The sequence below is a fragment of the Chlorocebus sabaeus genome, chromosome 22, assembly GCF_047675955.1.
Source record: "Chlorocebus sabaeus isolate Y175 chromosome 22, mChlSab1.0.hap1, whole genome shotgun sequence".
Classification (NCBI taxonomy): Eukaryota; Metazoa; Chordata; class Mammalia; order Primates; family Cercopithecidae; genus Chlorocebus; species Chlorocebus sabaeus.
In genome coordinates, this window is record NC_132925.1 from 11,028,518 (window position 1) to 11,044,842 (window position 16,325).

The 16,325-nt window shown below is 39.2% G+C and overlaps 1 protein-coding gene across 4 annotated transcripts in view; it reads right to left on the reverse strand.

The window, feature by feature from the left end:
• The window catches only part of VGLL3 (vestigial like family member 3), a 50,583-nt gene that overhangs the window by 22,494 nt on the left and 11,764 nt on the right, over positions 1–16,325 (reverse strand). For 2 of the 4 annotated variants that reach the window (XM_007986170.3, XM_007986172.3), the window contains exons 2-3: positions 14,723–15,008; positions 4,847–5,377 (exon numbers count right to left, since the gene is read on the reverse strand). In XM_007986170.3, the coding sequence (XP_007984361.3) occupies positions 4,847–5,377; positions 14,723–15,008 (817 nt within the window). The remainder of the gene's footprint in view (positions 1–4,846; positions 5,378–14,722; positions 15,009–16,325) is intronic. The other 2 variants (XM_007986171.3, XM_007986173.3) reach the window with 2 other exon arrangements.

Consider the following 16,325-nt stretch of genomic DNA (forward strand, 5'->3'; position numbering starts at 1 on the left):
TCCTATTAGGCATCGTTTATCTATAAAGAAGTTGAAGTAGAAGGAGGGCAAAGTCATTGGTCCAAAGTCTGCTTCCCTTGTAAGTGGCAAAGCTGGGCTTACAAAATCAGGCAGTCTGGCTTCAAAGCTCATGCTATCCACTAACTTACCATGAGTAACTACCATTAAAAGTTGGGATATACACTTCAGGATAACTTTCACTGAGGAAGTGCATGCGCCCATATGTATGAGTGTGTGTAGAAGATAACAGTTATACACAGGGATGATACTGAGGGTCGGCAAGTACCCACAGGCCAAATTCGGCATCACCTGTTTATGTACACCCATGAGTTAAGAATGCAAGAGTGAATTTTGCAGTGGTTGGAAGAAAAGAAGGAAAAAAGCAGAGTAGCATTTGATGACACATGAGAAATATATAAAACTCAAATTTCAGTGTGAATCAATAAAGTTTTATCGGAACACAACCATCTTCATACCAATTTTGTCTACAGCTGTTTCTGCACCACATGAGCAGAGTAGAATTAGGCAGTGGTAACAAGAGACCTGTACTGCACGGCAAAGCATAAAATATTTTGATCTGTTTCTTTACAGAAAAATTTTGCTAACCCCTGGATTATGCCATACATGATACTATAAAACTTTAGTTTGTCACTACACATTATATTATGTTCAACCTTCTAGATTTCAAGGTTTCTTTAATTTATTTAAGTAGATACAATGAAAAAAAGCACCTAAAATTATTAAACTATTTGCAATGAATTGAATGTTTATGACTCCCCTTCAAATACATTCAGATGTTGAAATCCTAACCCCCAAGGTGATGGTATAAGAAAGGGAACCTTAGAATGTAATTAGGTTATGAGGGTGGAGCCCTCGTGAATGGCATTATTGCCCTTATAAAAGAGATCTTCAAGGTTACTTTGCCTGTTTCATCATATGAGGTTACAATGAAAAGATGAGCATCTAGAAAACAGGCCCTTACCAGACATCAAATCTCTTAGAACCGTGATCTTGGATTTCGTAGCCTCCAAAATTATGACAGTAAATTTCTGTTCTTTACAAGCTACCCAGTGTATGGTATTTTATTGTAACAGCTTGAAAGCACTAAGACATCATTTCTCTACTAATGAAAATTTCATGTTTTTAGGCTGGGCGCAGTGGCTCATGCCTTAATCCCAGCACTTTGGGAGGCCACGGTGGGTGGATCACGAGGTCAGGAGGTCGAGACCAGCCTGGCCAACACAGTGAAACCCCATCTCTACTAAAAATACAAAAATTAGCTGGGCAGGGTGGCATGGACCTATAGACCCAGCTACTCAGGAGGCTCAGACAGGAAAATTGCTTGAACCCGGGAAGTGGAGGTTGTGGTGAGCTGAGATCGCAGCACTGTACTCCAGCCTGGGCGACAGACAGAGCAAGACTCTGTCTCAAAAAAAAAAAAAAAAAGAAAGAAAGACAAAGAAAATTTCATGTTTTTAGCAAGTTCCACTAAAAATAATTGGATTAATGTATTTATTTTCTAATGGATGTGAAATTGACCTATATTTTAATGGTCCAGATCACTGGGACTTTGAGAAGTTTTATGACTATATGAAGGTTCTTCTCTTGGCTGCTTCGTAGTCACCCAATTATTGATGCTGAGTTTTCAGCTGAGTCACTGTTTCAGGCTGTGTGATCAGGTCAATGTGGCAGAGGTTATATAGAGGGACCCAAGTTTCACTGTTCTCAACTGCTCTACTACCCCTTCCTAGCTTGGTCCTATTATGCAGAAACTTCTGTTCATTTAAAAGTAGTTGGAAAAGTGGTAGAGTGGCTACTACCCTTTTGCTGTCCCTCTTTAGAGGATAGTGTGGTGTACAACCAGATCCCTGTCCCTTTAGGACCGAAGCATTTATTCTCCTGTTGCTGGCAATTCCTGACTCTCAGTTGCTTCTCTCTTTGGGAATTGCCTTCAGCTGAACAAACGCACCTCGCCTAATATCATGTCCCCTTCCCAGAAGCAGATCACAACTTCTAACTGGTCAATTCAGGAATGTAAAAGCCCAACCCCTTGGCCCCAGGCAGAACAGTTATGAAGAACCATCTCACTCTGGAGCGCCTTGTAGAACCCAGGCCTCTATTAACTTCATCGGTGAGACTTCTTCTGCCCAAATCTCTTTTCCTTCAAAGATGTTGCCCTGAGAACATTACCCCATAAATTGTCTACAAACAAATCTGAGTCTCAGAATCTGTTTCCTAGAAAAATTGACCTGCAACACCCCTCTCTAACGCCTCTCAAAGAAAGAGAGATGTAATATTTGTTATTATATCTGAGTTTAGCAGAATAAAATGACCACATATGGCTCAGCCCCTTCCACTCTCTCTTTTTCAGGCCAGCCTCGATGCATGATCGTGCACTGTCCTGCTTGTGCCTTTTGTAGGGAAACTGTACAAGAGGTAGGCCTCAGGTTATGTTTTTCAGAGAAAAATCTGATCAATCATCAATCTCTTCATAGTAATGGAGCTCTAAGCTGTATAACAAGGAAGGTGTCCGTGGGAATCTTCTCTGAAGTTGAGATTTTCCCCAGAACTGCATGTACCAGAATCTAAATTTAGCTGAAGGCAGCAGGAGGTTTAATTGTGGCATTAAGTCTAATCTAGAATCTCCAATTCTGCCTGATCAATGATTATGCTAATAATTTTATCTTTATTTTCATGATTCCTTTGTTTTATCAATTGGGTCAAAATTTATGAAACGAATCTTGATTGCTGTCCTAAACCTACACTGACAAAGAGCAGCACGCCACGCATGCAATAGGAAAACCTTCATCTTTCACTATTAACCATTTTAATAGTCAAATTCACCTAATTTTACCTGATTTACTTATACAGGGAGATGGTATCCCAGTAATCCCTTAGAGAGGGACATGTCTTAGTTCAAACTTCAGCTTGGACACATAACAATGCAATTTAAGCAAGTAGTTTTCTGAGCCTCAGGTTTCTTATTCATAAATGAAACTAACAAGAACTATCTCAGATTTAGTTTAAGAATTTAAAGTTGTGTGTGTGTGTGTGTGTATGTGTGTGTGCATATGTATATAAAGTACCCCAGGTAATGCCTCATATTGTGAGTAATAAATGCTCATTCATAGCTCTGTAAGTGTGAAGAATTATCATAAATGATATCCAACTGGGTCCTCTCAAGAATTTCCGGGGAAAAAACCCTCTTATCTACTTCCAAAAGGTGTGAGAATGGCTTTTCACCTTGATGAGATTATTTCAAGCTGAAATTCTGTAACAAGTCAGTGAATCAAGCTCACACTGAAGTGAACAAGTACAAAGCAGGCCATCAAAATGAAAGAGCAATAATCACATCCACTTCCCCCTTATTGGTAGAATTCATAGAGGGAAGAACATGCCCTTTACCTGCGAAGAGCATTGTTACTGTTGCCACATAGGTACCACATGAGACAGAGAAGAGCCTCCTGAGACCTGCTGTCCATGAAGGCAGCTGCCAAATTGGGAACTCTAATAAGATCTGGCCTCAGGCATCACATGACTCCCAAGTTGTCTTTATTCTGTTAGTATGTGGCAAAGAAAGAAGGGAAGTCGGCGCTGGCTGTCCCATCACACCCTCTCCTGCAGAGGGAGTACCGAGTCCCCTGATACTTTGTTTGGAAAAGCAGCTGGAACCCAGTCTCAATAGGAAGCTGAAATGGGTTAGATGGGGCAATGATCAACAATGGAAAGCTCAGTGGAGAAAAGTTAACCAAAATAAGAATGTTCCACTCACGTCACGGGAGAGGTAAAATAAAGCTGAGCATTTATGACTCTGGGGAATTATTTGTTGTGAACCAGCACATGACTAAGGGTTCTCCATACTACACAAAAGCTGAGGAAGGAAAGAATTTCTTTAAGCTTTTGGAAAGAGAGTTCCAGTGTGCCACAAAATGTTCTAGCAAAAGAATCTGGGACCCACCACTTTGGACTCTAGGGATGCGATGATCAATTTGTCATTTTGGGCTCTGATGCCTGTGATTTCATGAGCTCAGAACTATGAATACCATTAATATGACTAGTCTGGTTCAAAAACCAAGCTCAGACAGTTAACACGTAACCTTCAGAACTAGTGAATTCCAGAGAGGAGATGAATGCTCTGTGAAGAAATCATTTCCTTACTATTCGTTTCTAAATTTGTTGAATATAAATTTTATAGCAGTCTTTTAAGTCTTGTATTATTGAAATCAGAGACAGGAAGAGAGGAGAGGAACAAAGGAGGAGGAATAAGAAAGAGAAAAGAAGGAAAGGCAAAGGAGGGCAAAATCAGGGAAAGGAGGGCAGCGGAGGGGAGGGGAGGAAGAAAATGAAGAAAACATCATTCTTTTAAAATAGGTTCCCTAATTCTCGTTCAAAAGGCTACACTATAGACTATATTTCAGAAAGCCGTTTTTACAAGTCATACATGAGGACTAACAAAAAAAAGGAAAGAAAGGAAAATGACTGAAGTATACTATTTCTGAATTCTATTAGGCCTGACACATGGTGTAATGCACATAGGCATGGGAGATTTAAATAATGGGCTCAGTTCTTTGTAAACAGAAGGTACCAGAGAGTCCATTTCAAAGGGACAGGCTACTAGCCTAAGAGATGAGAGAAGAGCTCTGAGACCTTTCTCAGGCTGTACTGCATGAGCTAGTCATACCAGTTGCTGCAGGAATACAGAAATCATTGCAAAATGGCTAGGTTCCATAAACATGTTGGTAAAGTTGAACTCTACAGATAAGAAAGAACAACTTCAAAACAAATTTCCACCTTTTCTTAAATTAACTTTATCTTGTTAGAGAAAGAAAGCAAGCCAGCAGCTCACCTGTATCAAATCCCACACTTGGCACTATGTCTACTGTTCCATGAAAGGCTCCAGCCCACGCTGAGGTAGCAGAGGTGACTGTGGTCGGTTCTGTCTTTGTGATGTCACACTGGGGAGCAGGAATCCTGGCCGCATGCACTGAAGGCATCAGCAGAGGCCCATAGGATGGATCCAGGGCAGAACCAGCAGGAGGGTGGTGATGGTGGTGATGATGGTGGCGGTGGCGCATGTGGGCATGAGGGTGGTGGTGCCGCATGTACACGTCATGCATATGGCTGTAGGATGGGCTCACCTGAGATGTCAAAGGATAAGGCCAGGACTCAGACACAGCAGGGGGAGGGGCTGGGCCAGTCTGATGCAGGCTGTGTCCTGGCCAAGGACTGGGATCAGCTGCAGAAAAGGTGCCAGGGGGTCCAGTGACCTGGAAGTCAGGATGAACTCCCCCCAGACAAGGTGCAGGTGGGGGCTGGTAAGAGCTGGTCCAAAAGGAAGTTGGGAAACTATTCCGTTGGCTTGAGAGAGCTGAGCTGTCTGAGAAGACAGAAAATAAAAAACGTGATTAACATAAGACTCAGTTTTGGGATAGACTTGCCTCTAATTGTCCAATAATATTTTACAAGCAGTCAAACGAGCATGCACTCTTATTCTTCCCAAACAGGGGTGAACTGATACCAGGCTGGCCTCTGGGCTCGCAAGCCAATGGGTCCGTGTGCAGGATCCAAAGTGTTGAACGAGCCTCCCTCCATTTGCTTTGCTTGGCTTATGCCGTCACAGTCTGTGCTAAGGTTTGCAATTTGGGGACTGAAAAATTTCATTTCCTTCTGAGTACCTTGCAGCCATTAGGCCTAAGAGGAGGTCATAGCTACCCACTTCACTGGTAAAGAAAGCTTATGCCATAAATGAGGTTTATATAAGTTGGAAATGATCATTTTTACCAACTTCTAAATGCAAATACGGTTTTCATTTAAAGGAAAGATTTTAATGCCGAAGGTAACAATGAAAGTAAGATCGCAATTACTTATACTCACTAACACTCATTTTCCATTAAGAAGAGCCTCATTTTATTTATTTATTTTCTGTGGAGATCTGGGAGTCTGTAGACCGAGAATAAAAACGGTCAATATTTAATACAGTATCAAATGTCCAACACTATGCCAGGGGCTTTTCATGGATAATCTCATAGGAGTTTCATTCCAGGCCTATGGGGTAATTATTGTTATTATCCCCATGATGAGAAAATCCCAGCAGAGAAGAAGCCTAAGGCTTAAGATGGCAAGAATGGGACTAGGCTTTGAGGCCAGGTGGCCTAAATGGCCAATGGCTGGTCCTCTTCATAAAGTGCCACAAGAGGGCACAACTGAAACTATGAACCTCAACATCTCGAATTTGGTGAAGATCCTAGGGAAATGATAAGTGGAGGAAATTCAAGTAGAGGTCACGGGTTTGAGGAACTATTTTGGGGAGATGGAAATATCAAAGAATAGCGCTTAGAGACAAATCAGAAAGAAAATCATCCCCTAACTCTTCATTAATTCAATTTCCTACTCGATAATAACACATTTATACAAGACCTACTATGTATCAAACGTAGGCGTCAGGGATGACCAAATGGACACCATTTTTAGTCACAATCTGCAGAAGGATAGATAAATAAAAACAGACATGTGCAAGGTGACACAGCAGGTATATTCCCCCAACAGGAAGCACAGAGAGCACCAACCCCAGCTTAGAAAGTGATAGGTAAGTGGAAGCTGACAGGCTGAGTAGGGGCTAGCCCTGGGAAGAGAGCTTTAGGCAAATGGATCAGCACATAAGAAAAGGCCGTATATTACACACACACACACACACACACACACACACACACACACACACACACGCGACAACAGCAGCATTTGAAAGACAAAAAGAGTTCGGTAGGCAGAAGGTGGCAAAAGAAAAAATGAGACTATTGAAATAAGGACCCAGATGGTGTAGACTTGCTGGCCATGGTACTGAATGTAAATTCTATTCTGAGGTGGTAGGGTCTCAATGGGCTTTGAAGGGTTTTAATCTAGGAAGTGACATAGTCAAATCCATTTGTAGAAAGGTCAGTGCCTCCACCTGTAGCCTGTTGCCTACAGTGTTGTGTAACTGAACAAGCACTGGGCTGGGAGACCAAGGAGCCCAGCTTTCATCCTAGGTCTTACCCTAGGACCCTCGTTTTATCACCCCATATGGACCCATTGATCTTTCCATGGCTTACTTTCTTTTACTAAGAAAATGAAGTATTTGGATCCATTAATTCAAATTATCTACTGGTTTAATACTGCTAACAGTCTGGGAAGTACCCCATGGATTATTTTTAACTATAGAAGAAGATATCTTCTAAAGACATTAGTCATGAAAGTTTAAAGACAGTATTTGTATACTGAGCTCCACATAAAAGAAACTTGCTAGACATTTCCATTGAATGAAGGGTAAGAGTGGAGGATATCTTAAGAAGTATTTTAAAATAAGAATATTCAAAACATTATCTATGTTCTCACTTCATAAATTTCCAGGCCATACTTTTCTTACCTCAGGGAAAGCTTAAAAAACTTCAATTAACCACCACATATATCATTTGGTTAACATAATTAGGCTATTAATGTGGTGTTTGAACATCTCCTCTCCACTAAAGGCTGTGGCAGCAGCACTGCAAGCTCTTCTATTCTCTCCCCTTCAGCCAGGCATGGGCACCAGCGCTATGATCATTTATCCCATCCATCCTGTGGTCAAACAGCTATTCACAGTCAATTCCCTCCCTCACAACATCTTCATCGATCTCAAAACACGAGGGGGAAATCTAGGAGATGACGTTCTTCAAAAGGCAAAGGATGGAAGTGCACACTTTAAGTCTTCAGCCAACCTCAGGAAACTTTTAATTGAATGGTTTTGTTAAAATCAAAATCTATCCAAAAACACCCCCTATGATCAACCTTACTGGCATTGAGGTAAATATGTTTTCTTGAATTAACAATCATCTCTTTGCAACATATGAAAAATGCTATTAATGACAAGAAGGAAAGTCATATAAGTTGTAAGAAGAAAATTCAATGTGCCTTAGGTGATGGTCATTTGTAGAATATTTCAGTCACACCCACAATGAAAGCCATCAATGTTTAAACTTAAAATCCATGCACAGAGTTTAGAGACGCTCCTTATTCTACATAGTTCATCCCTGTCACTTTTCACACGTCTGCCACTTTGCTCTCACAACCCCCATCTTGTGGGACCAAAGCCTTCATTCTGCTCCTAACTTCCATCTCCTGGGGGGCTAGAATCCTATTATGAAAACTAGTAAACCCCAACCACAAGTAAGTGCCAGAGATACAGAATTCCCCTTATTAAAATCCACTATCAAGATGTCAAAAGTACAGAGTATATACCATTTCTCTGTATGCTTTTAGTCTCATTTATATGTACATGGAGCCAATCTTATTTTATAGATGTTTATGCAGTTTGAATATGCAGGCACAAAAGGGAATAATGAATGAATTCCTTATCAAAAACATTATTGGTCTATTTATGAAGTACTGTACCATGATTAGTGAATACATTATTATTGAAAGTAGAAATCTATTTTTGAAAATGCACTCCATAAAGAATGAACAGAGTTTAAAAATGCTCCAGGGAAAAATAAAATTAAAAGGAACTTAATATTTTCCCAGTCAATATGTCTCTTGAGATTAATATAAAGTTTGCAAAGATCTATGCAGCCCTTTAAAAAAAAAACCTGTTGCATGTACAATGGAAACAATATTGAATTGAAAATAAGTTTATGAAGAAGTTTATACTTCAGAATCACTATTCGGTGTCTTGCTTGTTTAAAGAAAAAAGTCTTGATGCAAAGGAAGAGATGATATGCTTTGTTTCATGCCTGAGAATCAGTGTGCTTATTTCATATGTATGTAAATTTTTTTCATTACATGATTCTTTGCTTATGGGTACTTAATCACAGCCATATTTGTTGGATGAAGAAAACATATGAAAAGCTGTATGAGCTATTTCTATGCAATATTACATTTCAGGTTAGTGAAGGCAATACAGCACTTTATGCTATTAACACTATATGGTGACTTTGGATTCAATATTACCTGATACACAGATGATGTTAACCGATATTCGGATGATGTTGACACTGACAGTCTAACACATACAAAAAGCCCAACTATAATTTTGATTCAATATGCATTTGGTGTTAAAAATATTACACACACATACATACACACAAGTTTATTTCTAGACAACAAAGAAAATGGTAATATTGATACATTGTCTAACACAATCCACTCAAAGCAAACCTAGTAATCTCACTATCTGATTTAGACTGGAACATGGTACACCAGGTATTTCTTTCAATTTCATAATAGCTGGGATACTTTTTACACTGATTCTAAATGTCTCTTTAAAACACACACACACATCAAAAAACAATTTAAAAAAATCTCAGGGTAAAAAAAAGTTAAGAAAGATAGGATTCAAAATTTAAAGAATGATACAGCTTATTAATCTTGAAAATAACAACTACTAAATTAAAAGGAAAACGGGACAATGAAGTGTTGCAGAAACTCTAAGTCATCTTAAAAATTTCCAGAAACCACATTAGAATCAATATTGATTAAAACATCATTATTAAATGTTAAAAGGTAACATTTTTACATTTTTTATTAATATCAGTTAAAAAACAAAATTCTACTCAATTCTTAACCTAAAGTGTTCTTGCTGTAATTTCATTGCCATTCTCTTGTTGTTCTTCCCACAAAAATAAATGGCTGGGTCAGAGGTGAAATGACATGTGTTCCAGTGTTTTCTGTCATTCAGTAATTATGCATTACCATTCTGTCCGAAGATTGCCCTCTAGTTACTTTCTTCTAGAGTTGCTCAAAATGGGCCTTGTGACTCTACACTGAGAGTTTCGAGGGATGATGTCAGAGGCTGATACTCCTTGGAGGCAGCAGGGTGAGGTTAGTCACGCCTCACTTTTTTCCCCATGTCTTGGTCCTATGGACATTCTGTTCATTTCCAGTATCAGCCAGCTCATCAGACAGGCCCTCCTTTTCCTTTCTCCATTCGACTATTTAGGTTTCGTATTTATTTCGAGAGTTTTCTTTTTCCCATGAGAATGGATTGCTCAAGCAGACCCTATGTACATCAATGAGCCAATAGATAATTTTCTTTGCAACTACAGTATCAGTAAGATTAGCACTCAGGATGCTTTTAAGTCAGTGATCTACTCTGCTATGGCTTGACATAAGTCCTGCCCTTTTCTACAGGTACACACACACTCATTTCTGTGAAGATCAGTGCATAGACATAGTTGAAGCCAATGTTTAGCTCTGTGCCAAATTAATCATATAGATTATTTTAAAAATCTTTATGATAACACTAGGAGAAGGGTATCAGTAAACATATATTTGTATGGAGATAAGGGAACAATCATATTCATTAGGTTTTCCTTTTTTTTTTTTTTTTTTTTTTTGTGATGGAGTCTTGCCCTGTCACCCAGGCTGGAGTGCAATGGCACAATCTCAACTCACTGCAACCTCTGCCTCCCGGGTTCAAGTGATTCTCCTGTCTCAGTCTCCCAAGTAGCTGAGATTACAGGTGCCTGCCACCATGTCTGGCTAATTTTTTGTATTTTTAGTAGAGACGGGGTTTCACAATGTTGCCCAGACTGGTCTCAAACTCCTGACCTCAGGTGATCCGCCGGCCTCGGACTCCCAAAGTGCTGGGATTACAGGCGTGAGCCACCGCGCCCGCCTCATTAGGTTTTCTTAATAGAAAGAAATGAAATTCTTTCAACCCTGTTAGAACATATAGCAGGATTAGAGGTAACTGGTAAGACCCTGCCAAATAAAATACATGTACTTCCTATCATTAAGTGTTTGCCTTACAGCTGAAAAACACCTAAAAAAAACTTTCCTAGCTTCATCAAGGAGATATACATTCAAAGTACAACCATTATTCCATTATTAGCTGACACACACTATTCTTTGTCTAAAGATTTACCATGGAAATCTATTCTGCAGTTAAACTTGATTCAGTTATTTAATTTGTTTGTGGCATCGTAGCACTTCTGTGGCACTGTAATAACTTTATGCTGTAAACTAGACCCTTTAACACTTGGTCAGCAGTTCCTTTCTAAGCATCATCGCCATGGCCGCTAACATTATCATTAGCCTTTAGTATCTACTATTATCTAAGACTCTGTGTTTTCTACCAAAAACACAAAGTTCCGGAAAACCATGTTCCCGGATAAAGGCTCAGGGTTTGTTTTCTATGTGGCAAATGAGTGGACACTTACTTAAGGAAAAGAGAAAAGGCATCTGACTTTCATTCAGCACCTTGAGTCAAGCTCTATGCTAAATTATTCATATACATTATTTAAAAATCTTTACAATAACTCTAGGAGATGGGTATCAATAAACACATTATTACAGTTGAGGAAGTCGACGTAAGAGATTTCAATTTAGTCATCCAAGATCACATTGCAAGCAGAAGGTAAAGGCTGGAACATGAATCTAAAACAAATGGACTCCAAAGACTACATTTTCCAATTCTGTGTAGCCTTGCCAATTAATATTAAATTGCCACCAACTCTCCTGTCTTATGAGAATAAAAATGTGAATCTCATTTTATTGAACCTCTTCTTTAAGACATTTTCTATATCTTTAATTATCGTTTGTGGCTGTCCTATAAATCCTACACAAGTTTTATATATTTATCTAAATCTGACTAATTCACAACTGAAGATAATTATGGCAAAGATCTAAGAAAAGCAAATCATACCTTTGAAATGATAGAACTTTACAGGAGAAAAGATTTTTACCAATTCTTTACTTCAATCCCCTTATTTTATGAATAAGAAAACTGTACCCAAAGATTTCATGTACCTTATTTCCAAGAAATTTGCTATTAAAGACTCTTTTGCCTTCTAATTCTGGATACATGGTATGAAATTGGTTCATTGAATTCACTCAGTTAATCATTAAATTAATATCTATTTCAGATTTTCCACATAGAAACACACTGTCGTGAGCATCAGAAAAAATTAGGTACCATAAGAAGATACGGTATTTGTAGACTTAGTGGGAGAACAGGAGCTAAAAATTGAAGTGCATGCTGTGTTCTCCTGGTATACTCTGAAAAACTGATGTAAAAACCTGTAAAATAGCCGGGCACGGTAGCTCGCGCCTGTCATCCCAGCACTTTGGGGGGCCAAGGCAGGTGGATCACCTGAGGTCAGGAGTTCAAGACCAGCCTAGCCAACATGGTGAAACCCTGTCTCTACTAAAAAAAATACAAAAATTAGCTGGGCATGGTGGAGGCCCCCTGTAATCCTAGCTACTCTGGAGGCTGAGGCAGGAGAATCGCTGGAACCGGGGAGGCGGAGGTTGCAGTGAGCCGGGATCGCGCCAATGCACTCCAGCCTGGGTGACAAGAGCGAAACTCCTCAAAAAAAAAAGTTCTAAAACATCTGTTCTCCACCTATCACTTTGCATTCCATTCGCCTCACATCAGCATCTTTGCTTCTCATTAAATATTCCAAGCTCATTCCATCTTCAGGGCCTTTGTACTGTCTGTCCTGTGTGTAGAATTATTTTCCCCTAGGTAACCACATGATGAGTATTCTTATTTCCTTCAGCTATCTGCTCAAACGTAACTGTGCCCCACAGGGCTTTTGTTATCACCTTATGTAAAATAACATCTTTTGTAACAATTGTTTGTTTCCTGTTTCTACCCCAAAACGTCAGCTCCATGAGGGCAGAGCCTTGGGCTGTCTCAGGACTTAGCACATTGCGTAACACATAGCAGGAGGTTAATCAATGTTTGCTGAGTATGTCAATGAATGAAACAGGTGACATACTTGAAGATCAAATTTCAGATGGTTCTAAGAAAATTTTAGTAATAGTTATGAAAACATTGCCTTGATTAGCCCTTTCTATGTTACAATTTAACATCTGCTAAAGGACCTTGTGTAATGTGTTATGCAAATTACAGGGAAAATGCTGATGTGTTGTAGGGTTTCCACACATTCACAACATCCCACTGAAAATTATTTTGAATATGATACCATAGATAATCACTCTGGCACCAAGAAATAATTTAGGACATTAATTCTGATTTTTCAGGTTAAATGATAGCAAGGTTGCATATGCCCATGTGCTAAAAGAAGTAGACATTATATGTATTAGTCTCTTGGGACTGATTATCTTAATAGGATTCATTATTAATATACCAAATTATTTATTAAAGCCATCTAATTCACTAATGTTTTCCTATTTTCTTCCTCTATAAATTATTAAAATTATTCATCACATCCTGTTAAACAGGACATTAGTCTATTACATAAGCATCATAGGCTTCCAAGGACTAAGTCTCAGTTCTCATAGTAAGTCCATAATATTTACTAATCAAATAAGTAGAATGTTTTTCAATTCATTTCCATCAAGGCCTTGGATATTTTATTTGTAATCCACCTTACCCTTTATAGTCACTGTTTAGTGTTGTTTATATTTACTGAAGAGAAAAATAAAGAAGGAAGGAAAGAAAAAAAAAGAGGAGAGGAGAGGAGGCAAGCAGGGAGGGAATGAAGGAGAGAGGGTAAGAAGGGAGGGAGAGAGAGAAGAAAAGAAAGATAAAGTAGCTAAGAAAAGATCAGGCCCAGCAATTCCACGTGGCCAGGACTTCGACCGTGGAGCAGAACCAGTCCAGTGCTTCAGAGAAGGTATCACTAGTCACTGCTCACTGCTCACCTGGCCCTGCCCGCAGGTGGCCAGCTTTTCCTCATGACAGGAATCACCCAGAGCCCTTGTTCAAGTGTGATTCCCACACCTTTCTACGAAGATTCCAGTTCAACAGACTCGAGATAAGGGGATCCTGCAAACTGTCCTTAACAGGATTAGATCAATGATTATCAAACTCAAGCCTGCATTGGAGTCACTGGGAGGGCTGGTTAAAACACAGATCGCCCCATCCCAGAGTTTCTGATTCTGCAGGTCTGGGGTGGAGCCCAAGAATCTGCACTTCTAACAAGCTCCCATGTGGCACCGATGTTCCCTCGAGAACCATTTTACTAGATCATTCCTATAACCAGGTGAGTTTGGAAGACATCATCACTGTAACAAATTTCTCTGAAGCTGTCATTGGAATGACATATTATGTTTTTCTCCAACCCTGTAATTACCCTGATTTAGATGTCACCAATAATTTTCTGTGAGTCAGAAATCAGTTTCAAACATATCTCTGTGACCTCAATATAGAGAGAAATAAAGGAGCCCAACGTGCAGCTCTTTCTTTATCAAGGTAAAAACACTAGTTTAAACCATGTAGATGCTGCCAAAAATGCCTAGATTGTATACTACAAAGAGTTAATACAACCACCAATCAGGATAGAGAAGTCTATTAAAAGAACACAGACAGCTTTCAATGTCTGTATTCCTGGGTCAGACTCAGGTCTCTGGTATGTCACCACGTAGCACCTACTGGAATGAGCAAGAGCTAATTTTTTAAAAGCTGATTTAGACACGCCTATTATTGAGAGATCCAAACTGGGCCGCTGGGGCTTTAGGAATGGTGCTTCGCAGCTCCATGCGGCCACTATAAACTCCAGCCGGTTGTATCACTCCTTTCCATGAGGAATTTAAGGGGTGTGACTGCATCCTTTCCAACCCTGCATTCCACATGTGACAAAACCGATCCAGCTGTTTGTCTGAAAGAAATTCCTCGCTGTCCTTAAATATTAAAAAGCAAGTGGATATCCATCCTCAGGGGCAAGTCTCCAGCTGGAACCTGGTACAGGCAGTTGCGCAACAAAGACAGTGCCCTGGAGAGCATCTGCTTTTGAATGCTTACCTCGCCATAGGGGGGTTAGCCCCATCTTGCTTTTTGAAATGGCAGATTCTGGATGGAGGGTGATGGCTTGGCCCAAAGCTCTTGAGAAGTGTTCATCCACTACTGACCCAATGTCTCCCTGGAAATAAGTGAAAAGGACACAGCGAGAGTTAAGGTACTCCATCTCGGCAGGCTGGTCTTTCTCCTCCTCCTCCTCCTCCTCCTCCTCCTCCTCCTCCTCCTCTTGTTTGCTGGGAAGGGTGACTTCCAGAGAGTTCTGCATCTTGCTGAATACCGCTAACTTCTTCTGGGATGGAATAAACAAAACACAGTATCAAAGACCGTTTGTAAAAAGGCATTCACCAGTTAAGTTTTCACTTAAAAAAAAACACAATCTAAATATTAACATATGTTTGCAAACTGATTCTACTTCATCTGCTTTATTCCATCCTTTTCCTCCCCAAACCAGTTGCCTCCTTCCCACACTAAAAAAAAAAATAATATTAATAAAAAGTCTGTGATTCTACATTTAGCAAACAAACATAAAAGCCCATGATCAAATAGCATATTTTCAAAATGGGATTTTGTGTTTGTTTTTGCTTTTTGTTTTTTCATCTAGCTAGGCCAACAGGAGAATGACATTTTAAAACAAGTTTTTCTTCCCAGTTTTGGTTTTTACTTTTAAAAATGTAACACACAGCAGTGTTACGGTTTAGGACAGAGAGGAATGACTGTCTGGGGGTGGGGTGGACAAGAAAAGATCTTTGCATAAATAAAATAAACTAAAATGAAAACAGGAATGTAGCATCTTATAAAAGGATTTGGCAGATGTGCTGAACTCATTTCTCAAAAATCAAACTAAAATGACAAAATAAGTCTGTGTGAAGATGCATTTTACATGGAACATACTTTTCAGATGTTCCACTTACCATCATTATCATGAGGGGAAAAAGTTTTATTACGGCTTGCTGAAAATATTATAAAATACTAGTAGCCGGTTAATCTTTCAAATAAAAATCAGAAAGATTGGTTAATTTAAAATGTTTAAAATATATGATAACTCTCATAATAATATACATGATGTCAGACATGCTTCTAAAACTTTCTATTTATCACCTCATTGAATCTTTATAATTCTATAACATGGCTATTAATACTATCCATATTGTAAAGATTAAAAAGCTAAAGCACAGAAAAGTTAAGTTACTTGCCGAAAGTCACAAATCGTGTAAGCTGCAGAGTCCGAATGCATAAGAAAATCAGACAGGTATAGACGTGTGTGTGCACACATATGTGCTGGGGAATGGCAGGGAGGGGTATCTAGAGTATAGATATGCATGTGCATACATGTGGTAGGGAAAGGCAGGGAGGGACATCAAGAGTAAAACAATTACAAAAATGTATTTTGTATTGTTTTTCTGTGTAATACATTTATAGTTAATAGATATTTTATTATTCCTGCTTTTCAATATTTCCAAACATTTTTCACTGAGCACATACTACATTTATTATCAACCTCAATGCGAATTACATATAAGAAGATAATGCTAAAGATTGTGAAATGTATTATTCTAGTGACCAAACGAGCTTTCTCTGTCATCCTCATGTCTGCAAAACCTGATCC